The sequence below is a fragment of the Lynx rufus genome, unplaced genomic scaffold, assembly GCF_022079265.1.
Source record: "Lynx rufus isolate CCGP_SWC_20201006 ecotype Redwood Valley unplaced genomic scaffold, mLynRuf1.p SCAF_11, whole genome shotgun sequence".
Taxonomy (NCBI): domain Eukaryota; kingdom Metazoa; phylum Chordata; class Mammalia; order Carnivora; family Felidae; genus Lynx; species Lynx rufus.
Genome location: NW_025814825.1, coordinates 59,759,795 through 59,785,764, shown reverse-complemented (window position 1 = coordinate 59,785,764; position 25,970 = coordinate 59,759,795). Strand labels below are relative to the sequence as shown.

At 47.0% G+C, this 25,970-nt stretch overlaps 1 protein-coding gene across 1 annotated transcript in view; it reads right to left on the bottom strand.

The window, feature by feature from the left end:
* The window catches only part of DMBT1 (deleted in malignant brain tumors 1), an 81,182-nt gene extending 64,637 nt beyond the window's left edge, over window positions 1–16,545 (bottom strand). Inside the window, 4 exon segments of the mRNA XM_047072452.1 lie at window positions 639–668; window positions 5,818–5,847; window positions 7,785–7,841; window positions 16,485–16,545. Of these exon segments, the coding sequence (XP_046928408.1) occupies window positions 639–668; window positions 5,818–5,847; window positions 7,785–7,841; window positions 16,485–16,545 (178 nt within the window).
* Window positions 16,546–25,970: the final 9,425 nt, after the last annotated feature.

Sequence of the window (25,970 nt, the reverse complement as noted above, 5' to 3'; positions counted from 1 at the left end):
TCTGGGTTCAAATTTCTGCCCAGACACTTCCCCACCCTGTGGCCTTAGACATATAACTATTGACAAGTGACCAATCTGTGCCCCAGTTTCCTCATCCGCAACCTGGGGGTAATAATACTACTTACCTCAAAGTGTTGGAAAGATTTCATGATAATAGCACTTACTGTGTGCATTAGTTGAGCACGTACTACGTGCCAAGCAGTATTTTAAATGATTTTTTTATACATTAACTCATTTGGTGTATGAAACTGATTTTGTGCAAGGTACATAGAAAGTGCTTCGGAGATGTAAGTTATCATCAAGATAACTATCGCTAAGAAGAGGCACTGGCTTTTCTTCACCTATCTCTCCTGACACCAAGCTGAAGCTAATCTCACGCGACAAATGAGCGAGACGCAGAGAGAAGGAAGGAGAATGACAGTGAGACTGGCTGAGTGCGGACCTGGGACACGCCTAGGGTCTCAGCATCCACTGGTCCTTCCCTCTCCATCCCTGCGTTCTAAAGGACAGGTGCTAGCCCTGTGGCCAAGACTGCACTCAGCCTCAACTAGCCAACAGCAGCAGCAACAGCAGCAGAACTGGCTGGCTCAGCCAGTGAGCAAAACCCCAGGAAGACAAGTAAAGAAAAAATGTCTTACCATAGTCTGTAGTCAAGGGGTTCCACAGACCTAGACAGAAACAAAATTCACCTTGAAACAGAGGTTCTGCTGTTTATAAATGATGTACAGTCACAGAAATTGGCTTGAGCGTTACCTTACAACCATGCCAGGGGGCGCTGTGGCTCACTCTTGGGTCTCTGTGCCGACAGTGTTCTTGCAGTGTTTGGGGTTTTGCAAGAATAGATTACAAGTGGGCTGGATATGGAGTGTTTGATAATTTTAGATGTCATGAAGTGCATGCCTCTTTACGCTGCCCACTTACGCTACAGTTTATAGCGTAATCTGTTCGCAGAAAGAAGGGCTAGACAAGAAAAGGCAGCGTAGACGGGTTTCCAGGATTCTGGATGCCAGTTGAATCCTCCTTCCAGTCTGAAATTGGAGTGGAGTCAGCACTCAGAGTAGCCACTCAGAGGCCCCCTAAAAAAGTATTTATTCTGGCAGCAGATGACCTCTTCCTTCTGATCCATACCCTGTGAAATTTCTAGTCTATCTTGAAGAAAACCGACATCTAGAGAACCCTGGATCTTTATCATCGGTGAGGCCACTCTAAAGCTCTCCGTGCCCTTCGACTTCAGATTAACCCTAAGGACATCTTCAGGGGCCATCAGACTTAATTTTAGTTTTTGAGTTTCTTTTTTTGAGCAAATCGCCTTCTATTTGTGAGGATTGATAGGGCATGACCTTTCTATGTTTTTAGAGGTCTTCCAAAGGACAAAAAGAATATTTATTCATTAGAAGAAAATAGGATAGGGGCGCCTGGTGGCTCAGTCGGTTGAGCATCCGACTTCGGCTCAGGTCATGATCTCACAGTTCGTGAGTTTGAGCCCCACGTCAGGCTCTGTGCTGACAGCTTGGATTCTGCTTCGGTTCTGTGTCTCCCTCTCTCTTTGCCCCTCCCCACTCATGCTCTGTCTTTCTCTCTCTCTCTCAAAAATAAACTTATTAAAAAAACTTTAATAAAAGAAAAGAAAACAGAATAAAACTGATTCTTACAGTCACTATATGGGTTCGCTGGATTCTTTTAGAACTCCAAGATACATTACGGGCTCTCAGTGATCCCCTTTTTCCTATATCTTGAGACATTTTGCTATTTCATCATTTGAGAAATTGGTTCATCATTACTCATTAATTATTAACTATCATAAAAAAAGAGTTCTATAATAGAGACAAAGAGAGAATGGTGGCATTATCTAGAAGAAAAAAATGGAGCGGTAGGCTTTATCTAGAAGAAAAATGGAATGGGTCACCATTTCTCAGTGACCCAAATATCACCGTAGCTTTCAAGAGGGTATTTTTTTAAAGACTGGAGACACTGTCTTTGTCGGATGCTTTTGGCTTTCATTGAATTAAATTAAGAATTCAGAACCTTTCATTACTTGTTATCAATGATAAAGAGAAGAAAATTGACAAAGGAAGATGTTTCGCGATAACTAGATGAGTCAGAAGAGGAACATAAAGAGATAGCAGTCCTGTAGATGCTAACAGTAATGGTGAAATTGCTTGTACAATTGAAATCTCAGACTCTGAGCCTTCAAATTATGATACCGTAGAGGAACTTCCTCAAATTCAAGAATCAAAGAGTCAGTAATATAATTCTAAGTACAAAAACAAAATATAGTGCGCTCACTCACTTCAGTGGAAAGGATTTCATCAGTGGTATTTCTCAGCAAGAACTTGGACCATCTCATTTTGCTAAAAGGACATGTGATGGTAACACTTTCACTTTTTCTAATGCTAACGTGCCAAAATCTACTTCATACAGGAGATCTGTTATGCTTAAATTCTTACATAAATTTTAATAAATTTTCTTTCACGATCTCTTTTTTCTTAACTTCCTGGTACAGGGAAAGTTAAGGCATTTGACAAACTTCTCTAGATTCTTTGTAAATGTGAGTCCTGCTGGGAGCAGAACTCAGGGGTTCAGAGATCTGTCTCTCTCTAGCAAAACCAGCAGGCCAGGGAGGGGACTGGATGCCAGAGAACCACCCCATTTGTCTCAACACTTTGAATGTGGGTTCCACACTGGACTTCTCCAGCTGCCCTGCTTCATATTGGTGATGACCCAGTAACAGGGCCAGTGAGGCCATGTAGCTGCACGCCCCTGAGGATGGAGAAGCAATCCAAAATGGAAACAAGAAGCTAGAGCATTCTTTCAACAGAGGCCACACACCTAGGAAATGTCTGCACCAGAACATCCCCACCTCATTTCTGACATGCCATCCCTGCTCCCACACTCAAGGACATGATGACAGACATGCCTGAGAGAGTCCTCTGTTGAAAACTCTGACATTTAAACACAGTACAGATGACACCACACAATTCCTATTTTCTTGTTCCAGGTATCTTGCTTAGTCACATGGCAGTCAATAAACATCAACTCAGAAGCTCCGAGATCCAGAGTCCTGACAACATCCAGCCATAGCACCAAACAGAACACTAAGGTTGTCTCTGGTTGGGCTATTTGTGCACAGTCTGAACAGACACTTCTCCACAAAAGTACTGAGACCCACTTGCTTTCTTCCAGCAATCAACCACAGAGCTGTAGATGATGTCAGCTGCCATTTTGGGAATGATGGTAAATCACTTGGAAAGAACAGCTCCCACTTCTTCGTTTTCCAGGAACAGAAATAGTCTGGTCTCTACTGCTGGGTACCATGTCCAAGGCAGTTGAGCCATCAGAATGAACCAACCAGGAAAAGCTTCAAAGAGATCTCAAAAGATATTCCCCCCAAAGACCTAGTCACTTTCCAAGGGAGCTGGTCCCTTTCCATCTAGACTCAACCATTGCCCCAAATCTTCTGGAGTAATTATTGTGTACATTTGAACATGGCATACATCATTGTTCTAGTGGGGGTGAGGAGGGCCTGAAGAAGAGCTTGAGTATAAAAACAAACCGGTGTCATCAAACCAGCCCATATCTACTGGCTAGGCCACTCCAGTTATTCTAGAAGGGAAGCCTAAGGGGACTGTGTGGTGACTGCAATAGCACTCTGGAAAGTGCTCTGGACCTTAAACACATTTACTGAAGAAGTATTACATCTTCATAGTTGAGAACAACACCATGTTTTACTATTTATATGTACTATCTCAGTTCATCTTTACCCCAACCCAGTATCCCCACTTATAGACAAGGACACGGAGTCACAAACATTGAACAAATGAGTCCAAGGACATACAGACTCCACCTCTATTGTCAAGGCTTTCAGCTATCATCCTGCACTGACTTTTGTCACAGCCACTGCCTGCTACCAACATACTCCTTGTGGTTCTTGCAGGGAAAGTGGTCCACACCAACCTACTTTCCATAAACTCAACAAAATGAGGTTTTCAATATGAAGTCACCCAGCAGCCTTCACTAAATTTCCATATTGTTTTTGTGTAGCACCACTCCAGGATAAGAGTGCTTTCAATCATTGTGGTTTTCATCTTTAAGAAGGCTTTCATCTTACATCTGTCACAAGCCCCCAGATTAGTTCATCCTCTCAGGTACCATCTACTCTGCCGTACAGTCTGCATCTATCTCAGTGGAGTTGAGGATGTTGTGGATGGAAGCTGTGTATAAGCCCTCTTCATTAAGTCTCACTATCTCCAAGAAAATGGCCAACTTAAGGGGTTGGTACAGGGGGGATAGGATGACACAAAGCAGAGATTGTGCTACATTGCTCATTTTTAATATGTCAGTTCAAGATATGATCGAAGGATGAGCTTCCCACGGATTTGCTCATGAACGCAACTCTGGCTTTGCCTTCCACCAACTCCATCCATATTTAGACAAGAATTTAGAAGGCAAACAAGAATCAAGTCCAGCTGTGGCTCTTAACCCATTTGCTCCAAAAGACAAATGATATTCTACCACCAATGGCAGGCAACACTTCAAAAACTCTATTAACTGGAAGTCTCTCTCTCTTTTTTTTTTTTTTTTTTAGTTAGAGCTTTGGAAAATGTGTCAAGGGCAGTTTGGAAAATGGAACCTAGAGATAACCTCCCATCAGGGCAGTACCCTGGCTAGATGGCTAAGCATGGAGGAGGGGAGTATCTAATGGCAGAAACAGGGTGGCTATCGTCCATCTGAGTCTGTACCTGTTCCTTCACATTCCTGACAGCAAACGCAGTGAAGAACAGAAAACCACTCTTCCTTCGTGCTCTGTCTGGTGAATTCCTGCACTAGCTCCAGACCTGAGTTCACCTGTGACTATCTTGGAGCTGGTCTCTTTCTCATAGCCTGATCACATCTCTCTCGCCATGTACCTCTTGCTCCAGCATTTCCCACAGCTGTACTTGTAACTGTGTGATTACTGTCTATCTTGCCATTAGACCATAAGTCCCTGAGATCGGGAAACACATTCTCCTGAAACACCACACAGAGAGCCCACACTGTAGTCTCTCCTGCATAGAAGGGTCCATGGCAGGACTGGTTCTCGCCAAATGAGGTAGCAAAGATATTGAGGCCATTTGGAAAGGGGTGTAAACGTTCAATGTTAGCAATGCACTTGTTGAAAAGCCTTGATATCAATCAGTCAGACTTATGATGCAGCCATGAACCACTTGGGAAAATGTTACCAACTTAAATGTACTTGACATTGAGCAAAATACAGACATTAAGAAAAAAATAAGTAAAAACAGATAGCACTTAAAATACATATATACGTATCTCTGCCACTGTCTTTGGAAATTCTTAGCACTGTCATGCTTCTGGAATTACACTCCAAACATAAAAACTTAATTCAGTACTGGGCCATGCAGCATGGTTGCTCAAAGTGAGGTCTACGGACCGTCTTCATTTTCAGTTACGTAAGAGTTCAGATTCCTGAGCCTCAAACCGGACCCTCCAAATCAGGGTCTCTGAAGGGAAGGAAGGTAGATCCCAAGAACTGGCATTCAAAAAATATCCTCATTGATTCTGATGTACATAAAAGTTTGAGGCAAAGGCAAAATAAAATTGAAGAAGAACATAACAGTATAACTACTTGGTCCATTTATTCTATAACTGAAAGAAGCTTCTATTGTCTTTGTATTTCTACAAAGGACACAAATCATGCTTTTGTGTAGACCTCATACCATTCACTAAAGGCAGTGTTTGTGCTTAAGATATAAATAACTGTATAGGATAATAGTTACATTTTAAACCAAATTCAGACATTGTTTTGAAAGTACTCACCAGGTGTTGTGAGAAGATCTGATTGGGAAACTACAAAGGAATAAGAGAAAAATCAGACATGAGTGTGTTTCATCTACAGGGATCCTGACCAAGAAATCCACATATGAACCATTGGTTTTCTTCTGGTTGACTCCGAAGTAGAGTTATAGCCACTGCATGTGGATCAACGTCAACAGATCTGTAATCTGTCTTTGAAACTTCATTCAAATTGATAAAGACTTCTTGAGTCTCTGGTGCGTGGAGAACAAGATGCTAAGCTAGTCCCAAGAAACATGGTGACTTAAAAAAAATGGCTTTTTACATCTGAAGAATAAATTCACTGTAACACTCTTTAATAATGTGGGCTCTTGTTTCTGCATACTTCCTGCTGCAGATATTTCTGTATTTCATTAAAATAGAAATGAACGTTTCATCTCTGGAGAAAAGCAAATTAGGCTTGTACCTAATTTCGTACAAATGTGGGACCCGTTCCTTTTCTTATTTCTTTGAGGGAACGTAGCCTGGCCGATTCGTATGAATGGGCATGAGGAGCTGAGAAGGCGGGCTTTGGCTTCTCGGTTCTTGACTGGCTGAAATCACTAAAAGCATAGATTGGCAACTGTTTGGTCCAAAAAACAGTCAAGTGGCTTTGTGTTGACAAAGACAGTGGGGAGGTGAAAACGTCTTTCCTTTCTCATAAAATGACAGAGGTGGTCACTTACTGAGACTTACTGACCCTCAATTAAATTCTCATTTAATCGGGAGAATTAAACGAGAGACGTAGATCAAACGTATATCAGACTGGCTGGCATGTTGTCGGCACCCAACGGATGCCAGCCACCGTTGCAGTAAGAATTACAATGATGACGATAATTCTACAATTTCCAACACTCACTGTCTTTAAGCACATCACCCACATTGTCTCATTTGGTGCTCATGGCAACCCATAATGGTAGGATTCCCTCCTCTTAGAGAGTAGTAAACTGAAGTTGACTTAGTGGTAAAATAAGGTGGTCAAAGCACTCCATTGTTTCCACTTTCCCGATGGACAAATCAGTTTGGAGAGGAAGAGAGGTCATTGCTATCATGATTCTGCCTTGAGCTATGTAATATGCATTATCTCTTGGAGGCCCCCCTGAGCAGATGGCCCATGTCTTCCCCATGGCCACAGTCATGTGCGTTGTGGGGGCAGTGCCACAGGTAGGATCTGTTTCCTGAGCAGCACACATCGTCCAGGACAACCTGTGCTGAGCCCTGACCAAACCACGCAGTTGCTCAGATGCTATTCAAGAGCTTTCCATGTATCATCCTGGTTAGTCCTCAAAACAACCCATGGAAAAACGGAGGCTCTGGAAGGTGACCCAAGACCAACTGGCTGGTAGGCAATAAGGGGCAGGACTTGTACTCAGGCCAGTTGCTCTTACCCATCGCACAGTTTTGCCTCTTGCCATCTATATATTTAACATTGAACTATGTGACCCAAATCATAAGGTCTGCACTTTTGCACAGGCAGGCACACCCGTGCACACACAGGGCTAGAAGAAGATAAAGAAACAGCAGAAGAAGTTACTATTTAAAGCATCAACCAAGGCAGAGGTATTCACTGTTTTCCCAACACTTGATAAAAATTCTAGAAAAGAAGAGAAATCATAACTGATTATATCCAGAGTCTTAGTTAGATCCTCCTGTCCACACCTGCCTCTGCTGCCTCTCTGAGTGGCTGCAACCCCCAGGGAACACCCTGAGGGGGAGAGATCTTAGGAAAGGGGTGTCACTGGGCAGAGGCCAGCATGAAGACTCAGGACCTATCTTCTGGTCAGTGTGGAACCTTACGAGGAAGAGGCCCGGGCCCTGGTAGACCCCATCAGAAGAGGCCCTTCCTTGCCCTACATCTAAAACCCAGCAAGAATCTCCATAGCAGGCCCTCCTGAGTCCTTGGGGGTGGCGTTGGGCCCCACAACCACCCAATCCCAGAGTTCAGTTACCACCTGGTGTCTGTGTCTCTTCAGAAGTGGCTTCTATGGTTGATTCTGTCACTGATCTTGCTGAAAAATACAAAGAAAAAGGGCCACATGAGAACTCTTCTGAAAACCAGCATTAAATCTCACCTCCCTGCTAATTCACGCAGAGGAGGGGGTGGCATCACACTTTACTTTGCAGGGTTAGCTGGGCCTCACTCATTAAATAATTGACTCAGCAAACATGGACTCATCTCTCACTGCCCATGAGGCACTGCACTGAAAGTCGGGGAGAAGGGAGGACTCCATCACAGAGGACAAGACTCCATTCTCTGGAGCTTAGAGACGACTCAGCATCCAGTCTCGGTAGCCAGTAATCCAGTCTTACCCTTGAGAGGAAAACAGAGCACAGGGTGGGAATCTCAAAGTGAACGATTTATGGGCTTAGAAGGAGGGCAGGAAAATTCCAGAGAGGAGCAGATATTTCATCTAGACTTGAAAAAAGGCAACAAATGTCAAGAAAATATGGAGCAGAAGTAGGATTGCCAGACAAAAATTACAGGAGTCCCAGTTAAGTTGGGATTTCAAATAAACAAGCATATTTCGTAATGTAAGTATATCCCAAACACTGTATGGGACATACTATACTAAAAAATTATCTTAAAAAAAGTTTTATTTGAATTTCAGATAAACAATGGGTACTTCTTTAGTGTAAGTATGTCCCAAATAAATTTGCATGGGACACACTTACACACACACATACACACACACACAAACCAAAAATATTTTTTTATAAATCTGAAGTTCAAATTTAACTAGGTGCATTGTATTTTTATTTGCAATATCTGAATACTCTGGTGGAAAGGCATCCTGTAGGTGGCAGTAAACACATTCTCTTCACTGACCTTTTTTTTTAAATTTTTTTTATTTTTTACATTTATTTATTTTTGCAAGACAGAGAGAGACCAAGCACAAGCAGGCGATGGGCAGAAAGAAAAGGAGACACAGAATCCGAAGCAGGCTCCAGGCTCCGAGCCGTCAGCACAGAGCCCAACACAGGGCATGAACTCACAAACCGCGAGATCATGACCTGAGCTGAAGTTGGCCGCTCAACCGACTGACCCACCCAGGCGCCCCTTCACTGACCTTCATTTAACCCCCTCGCCAGGTGAACTGATGCCCTCCATCCTCCCTGTAAACCTACCGATCACTAGGGCTGGTACACTGTTTCCTAGCATCCTGGCAACTTCCGTCCTAACCAGCTTAGTTGTACAATCAGCTAGAGGCAGGTATGAGCCTCAACCTTGATTATGCCAGTCGTCCTTGGATTAAATTCAATTAAATATTAAGTACATCGATGAAATGTGGGTAAAAAGAAAATGATGGCTTTCTATAAAAATGAGGCTGAATGCTTTGGAAATAAAATCAAGTTACTAAAAAGAAATCAGGTGAGAGAGACACTGAAGAATATAAGAAAGACGTACAACCACAGGAAAGACATACAACCACATGAGAATGTCTGTGTTCATACCGCTTTGCAAGTGTCTTTCATTTCACACTTCCCTTTAGAGAAAAGGCTAGAAATTACAGATATGCAAAATTGGTATGGTTTATGCAAGAAAGACATTGGAGAACCACCGAAGATCCCTACTGGGAGAAAGTCCTAAGGCAGCAAATTGGTGAATCAAAGTGTATTTTTGTGTCTTAAGTTAAAGCGAAACACTTAAAATATGTATTCTAGCTTATGGTTCCCCATTTTAAACAACATTTTTGAGTAACCAACAAACTCCCTGTTCCAGCTCCATAAGAACAAGTTCTTTTGGAGCAATGGTTCTTCAAGCAAGGGCCACGAGTCAGCAGCAGCAGCCAGCACCCGGAATGTGTTAAAAATGCAAATTCTTAGGGCTCCCCCAGAACTACGCATCAGGAGTTCTGGAAGTGGTGCCCAAATATGTGTGTTTACTAAGCACTCCAGGTGACTCTGACACATTGGAAAACCACTGTGCAACAGCATATGTAAAGGAAACGTAACAACGAGTTCAACAGTATGGTGAGATACACTTCCTTAGACAACCACTTACGCAGCCCCTATAGGACGCTGGACCCCTCAGGCAGGGGATATATTGACATTGCATGATGCCCCCACTGTCCTTTGTAAATTTGCTCTAGCAGGTGAGGCGTCCAGGTAAGCAACTGGTGAACAGGAAACTAAGGGCTCCAGTTGAGGGATGTCCAGGAGTCTAGCGGAGATCATATGTGATTCCCCGGCACAATTCCAGGAAGTACAGAGGTAAGCCAGGCAGAGGGGAAGATGTGGGGCAAAATGGGCTCTGAGGAGGTAGGGACACTACTTCTACACTAACTGAAGGGCTCCTTCGAAACAGTCTTATAAGAATAAGAATAAAAAACAGTATTTATAAGAATAAAATACAAACTCTAGGGGCACCTTGGTGGCTCAGTTGGTTAAGCATCCAACTCTTGGTTTCGGCCCAGGTCGTGATCTCACAGTTCGTGGGTTCGAGTCCCACGTTGGGCTCTGGGCTGACAGCTGTGGAGCCTGCTTGGGATTCTCCGTCTCCCTCTCTTTCTGCCCCTCCCCCACTTACACACACATACTCTCTCTCTCTCTCTCTCTCAAAAATAGAATAAGTAAACATTAAAAAAAAAACAACACAAAAATTACAAACTCTATGCAAAGCTTCTTGGCCGTCTCCTGCAGAGGGAGAGATAGACGAATTAGGTTTCTGGCTGGAAGGACTGAATACAGAAATGTCATTCACTGTAGACCAATTTGGGTTTACTATCATTCCCATCCAAAGATTCTTCTTTGAGAGGTTCTTTTAAAAAAGGGTTCTGGGGGCGCCTGGGTGGCGCAGTCGGTTAAGCGTCCGACTTCAGCCAGGTCACGATCTCGCGGTCCGTGAGTTCGAGCCCTGCGTCAGGCTCTGGGCTGATGGCTCGGAGCCTGGAGCCTGTTTCCGATTCTGTGTCTCCCTCTCTCTCTGCCCCTCCCCCGTTCATGCTCTGTCTCTCTCTGTCCCCCAAAAAATAAATAAACGTTGAAAAAAAAAATTAAAAAAAAATAAAAAAGGGTTCTGAAGTTCATTAGGAAACATTAACAGCCTAAAACTAAGTTCTTGAAAAGGAAAGATCCTGATGGGGCAAAGTGGGGGTGCTGGGAGTGGGACCTGTACACCCAGGAGCTTGGGGGACACAGGAACATAGGTTTAAATTCTAGTGCTGCTGCTCCTTTGCCCTCTAAATGTGAGCAATCATTAACCTCACTCTCCGTCTCCTTATCTGTATGAGGATAATTACACGAACTACCTCATTAGGTTATTGTGAAGACAAAACCAGAAAAAAAAATACACCAAGTGTTTAAAATAGTGTCTGTCATGTAGCTGGCATTCAAAAAATTAGCTTTGAAATATTCAAAATATTAGCTATATTAGCTATATTCAAAATATAGCTATACGAATTAAATATATAGGGGGAAAAAACCCTTATTCTAAAATAAAATACTGACTTCGCACCAGAAAGCAACATAATTTTCAGAATGAAAGAACTAGATATTTAAACACACAAAAATAAGAAACTCGTTAGAGACCAGATACGCTGTTAAACATCTTAAACGCTATTAAACGTCTTAAAATACACAGGCCAGAGCCCCACAACAACACTTCAACCTGATCTGAAATGTAAGTACTGCTGAGGTGGAGAAACCCTGGGGTTGGACAAGAAAAAAATGACTTTTCTCTGAGTTCCCATTTCCAAAATACACGTCCTCATTTTATAGATTAGGAAACCGAGGTTCAGAGATGTTAAGTCATTTACCAAAGTCACATAGCTAATAGCTCCCCTTCCTTGCCTCATACCATCAATTTCAACTTACAGAAATTGCAAAGTATTTTATTCTTTTCTTTTAATGTTTATTTGTGTATTTTTGAGGGGGGGTGTAAAAAGGCCTGAGAGAGAGGGAGACAGAGAATCCCAAGAAAGCTCGGCGCTCTCAGCACAGAGCCTGATGTGGGGCTTCAACTCACGAACCGTGAGATCACAACCTGAGCTGAAATCAAGAGTCAGACGCTCAACGGACTGAACCACGCAGGCGCCCCGCAAAGTATTTTATTCCTAAACAATACTGTTCAAAGAACACCATATATATATATATATATATATATAGTCTGCCAGAAATTATATTTTCTGCTTATTTGTGAGATTTAAATTTCAGCTGACACTTTCACTGGTTCACACATTCTCACACCTTCAAACGTCAGTCGGGCTGATGGCATCCACATTTCTGTATCCATCCTGCTTTTTACGCTTTGCATAGGAAAGAATGTATAAGACATAAAAAGAAATAAACCCCATAAATCTTAACAAACGTATACTGTTGTTTCCTTATCACACTTCTGGCCCGGGGGCATGTCTCGTGAGAAAATGCCAAGGCCGATATCAAAAAGGTTGCTGCCTGTGTTCTCCTCTATGATTTTGATGGCTTCCCATCTCGCATTTAGGTCTTTTCACCCATTTTTAATTTAGCGTCCCAGAAACTATATACAAGGAAACAGAAATCCTGCTCAGGACCTGGCATGAGGTCGTGCCTTTGGGGACGGCTCACAGGCACAGTGGCTCTGGCCCAGCTGGCCCCGCACTGGAGCATTCAGGCTGCACCACTATGTTCAGCATGAGCCAGGCACTCTGTCAGGCTCTTGGAAATGCAAGATGTGGAGCCAGGTCCTAAATGAGCAAGACGCTGCCCTCCAGCGCCTCCCAGCATAGCAGGATCCCTAGAAAAATCCACAGATAATTTGGTGCAAGATGCCATGGAAAAATAAGAGTGATAACCATAGGATGACACACTCTGTGTGTGTATCTGTACATGTGCCTGTTTGTGTGTGTGTGTGCGTGTGTGTGTATGTGTGTGTGTGTGTGTTAAGAGTATATGTCAGGGAAAGATTCCTGGACAGGACAGGTATGTCTGCGGTATTTAAAAATAGCAGCTAAGGGTGCCTGGGTGGTCAGTCGGTTAAGCATCTGACTTCAGCCCAGGTCACAATCTCGGGTTTGCAAGTTCGAGCCCCGCATTGGACTCTGTGCTGACAGCTCAGAGCCTGGAGCTTGCTTTGAGTTCTGTGTCTCCCTCTCTTTCTCCCCTTCCCTGCTCATGCTCTGTCTCTCTCTCTCTCTCTCTCTCTCAAAAATGAATAAACATTAAAAAATAAATAAATAAAATAAAATTGAGATGAAATGGACAAATTACTTGAAAAAGTAATTTACCAAAACTGACACAAGAAAGAGAAAATGTGAACAGTCCTGTATCTACTGAGTAAATTGAATTTTGAATTAAAAACTTTCGACACAGGGCGCCTGGGTGGCTCAGTCGGTTGAGTGTCCGACTTCGGCTCAGGTCATGATCTTGCGGTTCACGAGTTTGAGCCCCGAGTCGGGCTCTGTGCTGACAGCGCAGAGCCTGGAGCCTGCTTCCGATTCTGTGTCTCCCTCTCTCTCTGCCCCTCCCCTACTCGCACTGTGTGTCTCTCTCTTTCAAAAATAAATAAACATTAAAAAATTAAAAAAAAATTTTTAAATAAAATAAGAATAGCAGCTAGATTTAGCCAAGTGAAGGCAAGGGAGAGGGGGAAGAAGACTGTAACCAGATAAAGGGAACAGCATGAGTGTTGTCAACATGGCAGAGAAACAGCATTACTGGAGTGTGGCCACAGACTTTCTCCTTGTTCCAGAACATTCGGCACCTCAACCAGACTGAGTCACATAACTTTCACTGGTGAGTTTGTGCAACAATCGTGCTCTGAAGAAAGGAGAACTGCTCACGATGGTGATTCAGGAGTGCCTCCCCGTGTCCCACATCTCCCCCCCCGCCCCGCCCCCTGTCCAGATGTCACCCACATTAAACACCTTCTCACAATGTCTGAAAACCCCTTCATTCGTTTTCTCCTTATTTCAGGCATCAGTCATTGCTAAAACCCCTGCGAAGCTGTGGGAAGGGTACACACAAGGCTCAGCAACCTGCTGGAATTCATTTGTAAGCAGTTATTACTTCCTCGTTTTGCAAAACGTTGGCCTTCAAGAAATGGGACCAAAGGAAGTTACATTAAAAATTTTCTTGCAGGGGCGCCTGGGTGGCTCAGTTGGTTAAGCATCCGACTTCAGCTCAGGTCATGATCTCACCGTCTGTGAGCTCGAGCCCCGCATCGGGCTCTGTGCTGACAGCTCGGAGCCTGGAGCCTGCTTCAGATTCTGGGTCTCCCTCTCTCTCTGCCCATCCCCCGCTCATGCTCTGTCTCTCTCTCTCTGTCTCAAAAATAAATAAAAACATTTTTAAAAATTAAAAAAAAATTTTTCTTGCAATAACTGTAGGGTTCTAGAAAAAGTTGCAAGGCTAATACGGAGATCCCACACACCCTGACCCAACTCCTCTGATGCTACCCAAAACTACCGGGGCGCATTTGTCCTGACTACCAAATCAGTGCTGGTACGTTCCCACTCACTAAACCCCAGGGTTTATTTGGATGTCACTTGCTTTTGCTTTTTCTCCCCCAGGATCCAATCCAAGACACCACTGGCCCTTAGGTGGCTAGGTTTGGATAAAACGTTAGGACAGTGTCTAGAGGCTTAAAAGTGAGCGGTTCCAAGGCGCCCTCTATGGGCCGGACACTGGGCGGTGACTTCCCGTCGATGTGGCCCTAGGAGGTTGGAACACGGTCGCATATCACAAACGAGTAAAGGGAGGCTTGCAGAGGCCCCAGAGCTGGCAAACGGCAGCGCCAAAGACGTGGCTAGGAGAGGCAGGGGTTCCACGGCCCCTCCAGCCCCGCACAAACCTGGGGGCACTGAATTTTTCTCAGGAGTTTGTGCGAGGACCAAAGCTGAGGACGGGGCCCGCTGCCATGGCCGGCGGGCACCCAGCTCCCCCACGGGGGCTCCAGCCCCGAGCCAAATGCCGAGGTTTGTCTCCTGGGCTCTTTTCGAGAAACAGCGAGAGTCGTCGGGCCAAGACGGCTCCCTGAATGCCAGCGGACCGCCTCCAGGGTTCAAACGCCGGCCCAGCCGCTCACCCGCTGCTGACCCGGCCCAAACCGCGTAACCTTTCTGAACCTCAGTTTCCTCGTCTGCAATGCGGCAGTGGTGATGCTTAACTGTGGGGCTGTTGGCAGGTTTAGATCGGAAAACACAGGCACACTCTCCACCCGAACACCTGGTACGGAGGGAGCACGTTGCAGAGGGTCATCCCCCACGTCTAAACAGCAAGCAGCAGCGCGCGCGCGTGCGTGCGCGCACACGCGTTTGCGCAAGCGCATGCCTGTAACACCCGCTGGTAAAACCACGAGTTACCGCAATCCGAGATCCCTGCGGCCGTAAGCCCCTGTGCAGGTAACAACGGGGGAGCTCGCACCCTGTCCCTCAGTGGCTGACGTGGATCTCGTGTCCCTGCTCAGCCAGTCCAAGTCCAGGGATTAATGTCCTCTAGATAAAAGCCAGAGCTAACAACACCCCCCCCCATTTGCAAGTATTTTGATGGAGACGAAGTTTCCAGCCCCCAGACTGCCCAGAGCCAGTACCCACTGCCCGGAGCCAGTATCCACTGACGTCCTCCTGACAAGAAAAGAAGGTGGGCGCCCTCGGTCACCATGTAGTCAGTACCCCGTTGACGTAGAACTGGCCCGCCCCCCATCACCAGCGCGGCGAGGGCCTCATCACGGGGGTGCTGCTTTCACGAAGGCCGTCTCCCAAATGAACCTCTAGCTTGGGAGCTTCCCCTACAAAGCCTGGGGGTAGGCGTGAGAGTTCTAGAAGTTCTCTGGGAATTAGGGTTCTTTGGCCCTGTGTTCTGAAGTTCACGAATGGAGCAAAAAGGTGACACCAAAGAAATGGGGAGGGAGATAGAAGAGAAAAAGGAAGGAAGAAGCGAAGGGAGGGAGGGAGAGAAGGAAGGAGGAAAGGGAAGCAAGGGAAAACGGAAGGGAGGGACTGAGGGAGAGACAGAGACAATGGGAAAAGGGAGAGAGATGGAGAGATCGCTGACAGGCAGACTGGCTAACCGGCCTGTTCACGTACTTTCTCATACACGGACACCGAGATTCCACAGTCACACTGATTTGTCTGTGGCCCTTTTGTGTCCATGACCACCTGACACTCTAAGAACACAAAGATATCCATGAGTTGTTGAGCTTCTAAAGCGGTGAGTGACAGACACAAATTTCGAGTCTTAATGATCTTGTCTGTGCTCAGCTCTTTGGCCTGTAAATATTACCAAGCCAGATATACCTGCAGAAATAAGTCACGTAATGAGCATTTTCAGGGGCAGTCTTACTGCCCGTTTTTATAGTACACAAACCATGTCCTCAACCAACGATCAAAATTTTAGGGCCTCTTAATAATACACACACACTCTTCCGTAACACCAGGGATTTTTCTAAGGCCAATCAATCATTTCCTTAGTTGAGCTACTCGCTGAAAACACTGACATAATGATCGACTTTTTCTAAGTACAACTATTGTATTTCTCAGCCAGAAACAAAAGGGGGAGAAAAGAGCCATTCCTTCTAAGTACTCGCAATGACAATTATCAGCAAAGACTTGCCTCCTCCTTGATACAAAACTCCCCTCGAGATGGAAATTCTAACACCAGAGAATAAGTAGATACAATTTGCTATGATTTGGATTTGCAGGAGCGAAATTAATGAATATAATAATTAGATATGATACCTGTAGATAGAACTGGACCCAGTAAAAGACATATTTGGAAGATGACCGTGGAGATCCCCATTTTGCTGGGTTCTTCTCAACTGGAAGAAAAATACCTTGACATTTATAGGTTCCCAGCTGAAAGGAGGCGTGCCCACTAGGGTGGTATATTTCTACTGCTGCCATAAATCAGTGTACACTTGATCTTAGCCAAAAGGCCGAGAAGCGATTGCCATAAATCAGTGTAAAGGAAGTGAGGACTTTTGCTAACAGTTGATGGCTAATCTGTGGGAACAACTTAGGTGTGTTAGATTGATTGCTCTGTGAACGATCTGGCCATTCTCCAACTGCAGACACACTGACAGTGATACAATTCCCAACTTCCTTTTAGGTGAACCTGTAAGACTCTCAGGTGCTCTCTGAATACAGGCTTAAGTTTAATCTTGGAGAATTTGAATAAACTTTGGGGAAGTCAGCCCCAACAGTGGGGCATAGCAGGATGTGGGCTGCTGGGCAAACATAGAACGTGGTGCCAAGGGGAAATCATCTCTTTGGGATGATTTGTTCTGGCAGTGCATGCCCTTGTTGGCCCCTTGCTTTGGAGAACAACATGATTGGAAAGTAGAAGGTACGAGGGGTGAGTTCATAGATTCCGTGGGCTCGACCTAGCTTCCACCATCTTCTGGCTCTCACACTAATCCCATAACACGGGAGCTGAGAAACCAAACCTCAGACCAAACCCCCTCCGACCATCTCACAGGCTCTGATTTCTTGGCCCTTGACGTTCACGTTGTGTAACTCTGGGAGCTTGGCAAACCCACAAAGCCTGCCCCTGACCTCCTCCTACCTTACAAACGGTCCCTCTCCTTGGGTTTGTCATGGAGGTATCACTTTTCCCTTTGGGACCCCCAATCTTTATCACCAGACTTTGGTAAACCCACCACTCTCCCCAAGGTTGCCTGTCTCGTATTTTGATCAAAGTGCTCTTGGTGGTTGGTAACCCTTGGTAGAAGCCTTTGCAGGACTTGCCTGTCATGCTGACCTGGAGGAGCAGTGCCCTGCCTCTCAGCTGAGACACCGAGGCTGTCAGATGACACCTTGGTTTCCTTGCCATAGCCGATAACCTGTGGTCTCCTGGTGTGTCATTCTAGAAGGATACCATGAACTCACGCCAGTCAGGATTCAAGGCTGGGCGTCTACACTTCGCTTCATTCAGATAGAAGATACGTTCACCCCGGGGATTTTGTTTTTAATCCTACAGCTCTTCCCAAGTTCTACTTCTCCCCTTGATGAAAGTTGGCACGTTTCTGCAGGATAGCCTCATTGATTTTCATTCTCCTGCTGTCAGCCCAAGAATTGGTAGGTCTCAGGGGACTAGAGGGCAAGGATACACATCTCCTAGGGATGCCTGAGACCAGACAGCACATCGGATTCCTCTGCCAGGGGTTATGCTAGTTTGCTGGGCCGAGGATGGTCATGAAGCCAGGTCTGGGATCATCAAAACAGGGGAGCTCTTACAGCTTAGTGATGTCTGCCTTGAGCACAGCAGAGAATAGTGGTGGGTCGGAGTAAGAAATACCTGTGAGGGAGAAAGAGGGTAAATGTATCTTTCCCTCACCGAACAAAGCACACTGCTTGGTCGTAGAGACAGATGCACATGCTGACAATTACAACAGGGGGCAGTAAGTATTAATACAAGTTGTGATGGGAACGTACAGAAAATGTATCTAAACCAGATGGCAGAGGCAGTTTCTCAGAAAAGAGGACACCTAAACGTAGTGCCGAAGTATAAACAAGGGTCATCCAGTGACCAGCAGTGGGAAGACCCAGCGAAGAACAAGGCATGACTTTCTGGACTGTGTGAGAAGGGAAGCAGGAGGGTATCCTGCCAGGAGCCTGGGAAGCAAGCTTCATCGATAGCTCTGCCCAGCCCGGGAGCATCCTTCTCGAGAGCTTAGTGTGATTTTCCCAATGGCACAGTATCCCCATTTTCGTTATTTTGGTGACTCTGTTCTTCTTCCTCTTTGATCAGTAGTCAAGAGCCAAAAAAAACAAGGGCGTGTGTGCTTTTTTTTTTTTTCCAGAAGACTCCAGGGGGAGGGAAGTGGAGGGGACCTACCTGTCATTTCAAAGCCACTTGGGGATGTGTCCCAGGTGGGAAAATGGTTAATGTCAGTGGAGCAGGAAGAAGGTGGACGTCCCTAACGTGCGGGATGGACACAATGGGGTTGAGGGCACCACCAGGTAGGTCCTTCGTCACCAGAAACCCACCTTGTCCCAAGGCCCTTTGTTGGTTATAAGACCCTGTTCAGAGAGGCCTTCCTGTGTGTAGAGGAGGGCTCTGGGGGAACCCAGCCCTCCAGCAGCATCTGCTCCCTCTCCCTTTCCCCTGCCCATTGGCTTAGAAGCACCTGCGTGAACAGCACGTCCGGATGGAAGACTGGAGCTACGGAGCTGCCATTAAGAACAACAGAACAGGGGCGCCTGGCTGGCTCGGGGGGGTTAAGCCAACTCTTGATTTTGGCTCGTCATCTCACAGTTCATGGGTAGAGCCCAGTTCATGCATTGGGCTCTGTGACATCAGTGCGGAGCCTGCCTGGGATCCTCTCTCCCCGTCTCTCTGTCCCTTCCTCGCTCGCTCTCTAAATAAATAAATAATTGAAAAAAGAAAAACAGGACAGAGCAGCTCATCAAAGCTCCGAGGCTCGGCACGCAGGCCCCACGTGGGAAGGGCCTTCCCCAGGCAAACCGTACTGATGGCCAGCTGCCTGCAGACTCCGGAGGTGGAACCAAGCTCCCCACCTCCGTCCCAGAGGGATGGCCCTCACTGGAACCCTGGAGGCATGCACATGGCTCTTACTTTTTTCAGCACTAGAAACCTTTCCTAAATTGAAATTCGTGGGAAGCCCCCAAATGCAAAACGGAGGAGGAGGGGTCCGTGCCAGTTCAGACAGCTCCTCCTCCTTCCCGTGCTCACCGTCCTCCAGCTTACCACCCCCACCACCACCCTTTCCTCCTGCAGGCAGCCTGGGGCAGAGCTGGGCATCCCTTGAGGGAGCTCTACCCTTCCGTTTACGGGACGGAGAACTAGAGGCCCAGTGAGGCTCCGGGCATTGCCAGAGGCAGTGCCCCGATGCTGAGCTGGGGTTCCAGGCAGATTCCCCAGGGCAGGCAACTGCCCTCAGCTTACGTGGCCTAAGCCCTGCTTTCTTTCAAAGATTGGCTCCACCCACAGGCAAGTGCCCTGCCTGCCCCTCTGGGGGGCTGGAGGCAACACAGGTTCCCATCGCCTCTGCAGGGTGTCTGATCTCTGAGCCCAGGGGCCCTGTGACTGGGACGGACCAGGGTCGCTGAGCTAAGGGTGCAAGCAGAAGGCTGGGGAGCCTGGGTGGGAAGGGGTGGGCGTCTTCGGATATTGCTGTTTGTTTCTGGCCACTGGGTCCCAGAAGTCTGTGTGACCACGGCTCACCTTCGGGTGTCAGGCTGACCTCCAAAATCTGATTTTGCCCTTGCTAAGTAACACAGCAGAACGGCTAGCCATTGTTACCGTTCTAATAACCCTTCGTGCACAATGCGTATGATGCATACGGTACCAGTCGGCTTTGATCTCAGAAAGCCCGTCTTCCCGACCAGGCTACAAGGGACCCCCCGCCCCATCCAGCCCCACCACGATCTGAAGAGCAAGCTGTCTCAGGGTTTCCTGCTGCTCCTCTGTGATCACGGTGCCTCAAGCAGAGCAGGTGCTCAGCAGGCATTGGCTGTTGAAGGTGGGTTATCAAGAGCAGTCCCCGCTCCTGTTTTCCAGGGTCACCAACATGCGGCCTCGAGCTGGGGACTCTGTGATCCAGAGACGGGAAGTGACACACAGAGCCAGGCCGGTGTCCAGGACAGCTCCCAACAGAAACGGCCTCCCATCAGAAGAATGGAGAGTAGGAGGATTGATACAGCTTGCTGTCCATCAGGACACAATCCAACTGCAGAATCTTCCAGAAAGAAACACTCGAATGACCCTTGAAAAATAGAAGTCTGATCATCTTACTCTCATCTTTCTCAAAATAATGCTGCAAGCCCTGGCATGGTTTATAAGCCCCACAGAGCCAGCCCCCATAGCCTCTCCTCTCAGCACACTCCAGTGATAGTCCAGCCTCAGGGCCTTTGCACTTGCTGTTTTCTCTGCCTGGAAGATTTTCCCCCACAAATCTGTGAGTTCACTCCCTTCCATCCTTCAGATTTTTTCTGATATGTATTTCCCCCTTGCAGCCTTTCCTAACCACCCCTATTTAGGCCTCCCTAACCCCTTCCTGGCTCACCATTCTCCACAGTGCTTCTCACCATCTGGCCTCCTTATATTTTATGTCTTTACTGTTTTGCCTATCTGCTCCCACTACAATACAAGCTCTCCAAGGCAAGGATTCGTGTCTACTATATCCCCAGAATCTAGAACAATGCTTAGCACATAGTAGGTATCAAGAAATATCAAGAAATATTTGCAGATGGAATTGACTGAATGGACATGAGCAGATCCGAAAGAAGGAGACCAGGACTGTTCACACAGAGTGACTTCTACATTAACTGGGTATTGAGTATATGTAAAAGATAATGCTGTTTATTCATCTGCTTACTTAGCAAATATGTCCTGAGTACTTACGATGTGCCAGGCACTGCTCTAGGTAATGGGGCTAAAGTCCAAAGCCAGGGAGACATAATCCCTGCCCTCATGGGCTTTACAAACTAGAGCAACACAGACAATAGACAAGAAGTGAATAAGTAGAAAGAAGCATTTCAGATTGTGATAAGAATTATGAAGGAAATGAAAAAGGCGATAGAATAGAGTATCAGTGGTAGAAAGAACTACTTTGAATGAGGTGCCCAAAATATCACACTAGCTCGGTAACTGCTTCAGAGGAATCTGAGTCTCAGAGAGGTTAGGTAACTTACTCAAATCACACTGCTAGAAAATGGCAGAACCAGAGCTTGAATCAAAAGTGGGACTCCAGGGCCTGGTATTTTTCCACTAAACCCCAAAGCCCTCCCCACCTACCCCTAAGAGATTGTATTTCCAACCAAATGGTGGGTCTTGGGTTTGAGTGCTATCCACCAAAGGACATCTTGATATTCAGAAACATTCAAAGGAATGGGTAGAGAAAGAAAACAAGCTCTGAGGTCCTCGGGACAGGTGCAGAATTTTTTGACACGGGTCCTATGAAAGACACTAAGTGGCCTGTCCCCAAAAGAGTGAAGGGAGAATATTTTTAAGGACAACATGAGATCTAGACCAACACAACTGGAAGCCTCGTAGGCAGCTGCTGTCCAGAGTCGGCTCACAACAAAATGGGAAAATAAAAGGAAACCAAACCTGTGGCTTCCCAGTTCCTCTCTGCTACCTGTCTTTCCCTTTCTCTCCCTCCCCTTAGACACCCAGGAGCCATCTCCTTCACCAACGATCACCATCTTCCCCAGAGTTATTTCCAACTCTTTCCCACTGAGGCACAGGTTAGTGAAGCCCAGTGCACTGCCTCTCCAGGGGGGTTATTATACCTGAACAGGGAACCCCTGAGGGCAAAAGTCCAAGGACAAAGTGAAGGAAGCAGGGGGAAGGAGCCTGGGGGACAGTGGGAGCACCCTCACACAGGATGGCAGCATCATGGAGTGTTAGCCTTTTCAAGTTCAATTCGCCCCAGGGCGATCAGATTCTAGTAAATCCAGTAACACTAATTATACTCACCAGACACTAATTGGTAAGCCAGGGGCCAATTCGTTCATTTACAATAGGAGTATACTTTGGCTCCAGAACCAGTCTGCTTGAAAGACCAAATTATATACCAAGAGTTTGTTTGGTGAGCAAAGAATGGGAACAAGGAAACTGGATGGTCTCCAAAAGAAACTCTTATCAAGATAATGGAACCTGTCATTGTCCTTGGGAAGGTTCTGCACAAATAACTATTCTGGGCACCTCTAAATGCTTGTGGTTAGGAGTGCACCCGCAATTCCCCAACGTGCAGCCCCTGCTATGGAAGAGATACGGGAGACTCTTCAGTAGGCCACCTCCAGCCGGAGCATGCGAGAACCGGGGCCACGGCCAATTTGGTTCATGCCATTATTTGTGTTCAATCCAAGTTGCATTGGTGGTCGTTTTGCTAAATTAAAAGGCTGAGATTTAGTTATTTTAGGAGAAGTCTTGGGATCCAAAGGGGCTGATGATTGGTCAGTGCCTACCCAGAGGGCATCCTGCACCATAAGATAGTCCCTCATCCTCGTCTCCTTCAACACCTCTACCCGTGGCTGGGAAAAGACATATAAAGAGGGATGAACAGAAACCAAAGATACCACCGGTATGCACAACAATCTAAAAAGACTGAGCAGCTGGTGAAGCTAAACATGATTAAATGCAGCGCAAATCAGACTTGTCCTTGAGTCTAAAAATCAACTGCACCAGTCCTGGATGGCGGGATTTTCACCAGGCATCTGTAAGGATAACTGCAGTGTTAGAACGGACTGGAAAGGTAGTAGGAATCCAGTGGAATGAGGCAGCACTGAAAACAAAGCATCTAGGTTCATCCTAGTTGCTGCTTGGGGCCCTGAAGGACGAAGGACCCAGTTCCCTCCAGATGGATTAGGACATACCTTGAACACTCCAGACATTGATGCACTGAACCACTGGTTCTCAAAGTGTGGTTCCTGAACCCACATCAGCATCACCTGAGGACCGGTCAGAACTGCAACATCTTAGGCTGCAGAGCAGGTCCTAGTAATCCGTGCTTCAGCAAGCCCTCCAGCTCGCTCACAGGCGAGCTGCACAAAAGAAACCTCAAGGTGCACCCGCACATGCCTGGCTCGCATCCCCAACCAGGGTCACACATTTGAGTAAAGCATGGCCCTGCCCTGCAGGAATGTGGCAGGGCCAGTGGCAGTGGGGAAGATTTCAGGGGGGACAGGAACTGAAGCCAGGGTCTACTGGATGCCGGGGGAATAAGGCAAAGGAGGTGGGGGAGCCCAGAATGTCCGGCTCTGCTTTGAGTCATCTACACCCATGGCTTTGCACCTTTGACCCTGATTCTCTACCCGGCCTCTGCTTCCCCTGTCTTTTGCTACCTGCTGGCCATCTCCACCTGCGCAAAAGCCTAATCTGCACATTCAGTTGATTTAAGCCTGTAGGGGATGGGGGAGGGGCCCTGGGAAAGATGCACTGAAGGTCTAACAAGCAGCCAGTGTGGCTGAGATTGAGCCACAAATCAGAGGGGCCCAGGCCCAGGGGAGGGTGGAGAAAACTGTCCGGTGGTTTCAGGGGTCTGGAAGGTGAAGCTCATGGGTGTGATGAAAGGAAAGAAGTGAAGCCAGGGTGGGGTAGCCAATGAACTTGGGGGGCGGGGGGGCACAGGGGTGCCAGTGAGGTGAGGTCTGGGTCTGTCACAATCTGTGTGGAGCTAAGGACAAGAGAAGGTGAAGGCTCTATGCCAGCACTGGGGTCTGGCAGCAACAGGCTGAGGTTCTGGAAGTTTCTAAGGCCCAGGGCATGGCCGTGGGGAATAAAGAAAGGTCACTGGGAAGACGGTCCAAGAACCGAGAGACTCTGCCGGGTGCCACGCTTTAGGCAAGAGGTGGGCCTGTTGTTTCCAGACCTTCGCTGTAACGGGCCCGTCCATTTTCAGACAAATTTTATTTTGGGACTAACACAATGCCGCCATCTTTTATTGGCAAATGAAAATGTTTTTAAAGCCCAATTTTCACCACCACCATTTCATAAACTAATGGACATTTAACCACAAAGAGACAAGAGTGACAGAAGCTCAGATTCAAGGACGGTCCTTCCCGAGAAGAGGCCTTGTTTTCCTGCTTTGCCTCGGACCAGTACATCTTCAGTATGGTGGTGCCATCCCTGGTCCAGTGGCAGAGACCCACAAGGGCGTCCCCAGCGAAGAAGGGCCAGGGCCCTGGCTGGTGAAGGCTACTCGCTCCACTGCACAGCCCCAGGGCCTTCCCCCCCCCCCACCTTCAAACCTGGACTGGCCCCACAGTCCCTTTGCCCCCTTCCAATCTGGACTCCATCCAGAAGCTACAGTGACCTTTTAACAACACAGGATGGATCCATTGTTCTGCTGAAGGCTTCAGGGCAATCCTCGTGTGTTCTACATTAAGACCAGGCTCAATAGCAGGGCCCAGGCTCACATAGGGACCATGTGTCTAGTTGTCCTGAGGGTCCTGATTCTTACTTCTTATCCCAGGGCCTTGACTGCTGGAACCCACCTCTGCTCCCACCAGTGTTCTGGTTGGGTGGTTTGATGTGGGCGTCTACCCTCTGCCCACCACCCTCTTTCACCTTTAACAAGGCATGTGAGCCTCGGGGCACCTGGGTGGCTCAGTTGGTTAAGCGTCCAACTCTTGATGATTTCAGCTCAGGTCATGATCTCTCTGCCCTGAGCATAGAGTCTGCTCGGGATTCTCTCTCTCTCTCTCTCTCTCTCTCTCTCTCTTTCTCTCTCTCTCTCAAAATAAGTAAATAAACATTTAAAAACAACAACAAGGAGTGGGAGCCTTTCAAGCCAGTGAGGCAACACGGGGCAGGGAGGGCAGAGGAGGGAAAGGGAACAAGGAAGAGAGCAGTGTTGGCTCACGGGAGTGGGTGATGCTGGTGGTAAAAGATCCAGATTCAAACCCAGCATGACTATTCCCAGTGCTGCTCATCTTCATGCTTCACCCCCAGGATTGGAGGTTCAACATGAGGGGAGGCTAGCAGGGCCCCCATTGGGCCCAAGCCGCCTGCCCTCCAGGCTCAGAGATGCTGCCTCCGTCTGGCTCTCATTCTGACACTGAGGAAGGAGGCAGTGGCTCTGACCTCCAAGCAAAGTGGGCCAAGGGGAGCAGCTCAAAGGACACACATCACCCAAGAGGAAAGCTTTTTATTTAAAAAGGGGATCATCTGTTGCCCACATTGGCTGGAGTCCTGAGTGAGCTCAGGTGACAAGGGTGGCCCTGGAGACAAGGAAACCATCACCTCGGCCCCTCCACTCTGGAGAACTGGTTCACATTGGGTTTAAGGCAGTGGTTCAAATCCACTGCTTTGCTCGCCAACAATCACCAAGTCAGTTTTTGTCATGGCCTTGACAGGTGGTGTTGAAAACCACAACAAGTCCTATACCTCCAAGGAAATTGGAACAAAGGAAGAGCCTTAAATGCATACGGGGTAATGACAAGCACGCGACAGCCAGCCAAACCAAAGAAACAAAAGTGCTACTGGTGTCACCAGAGCTTAAGAGCAGCACAGCCATAATGGACTTCTTATGCGTGTCCAGTGAAGAAGGAAACCACGGTTGATGGCCTCCACAAAGCTGCCTCTGACTCTCAAGCTAGTTCCTTGAGTGAGAAATGTTTCATTCATATTTCCTTCTTCCTTATTACAACATGAAGCCCAGAGAGCCAGTGCAAGTGTGTGTGTGTGTGTGTGTGTGCACATATGAGCATGCATGTGTGTGCACAGGCAGTATCCCTAGGAGACGGCTGACCCACCAT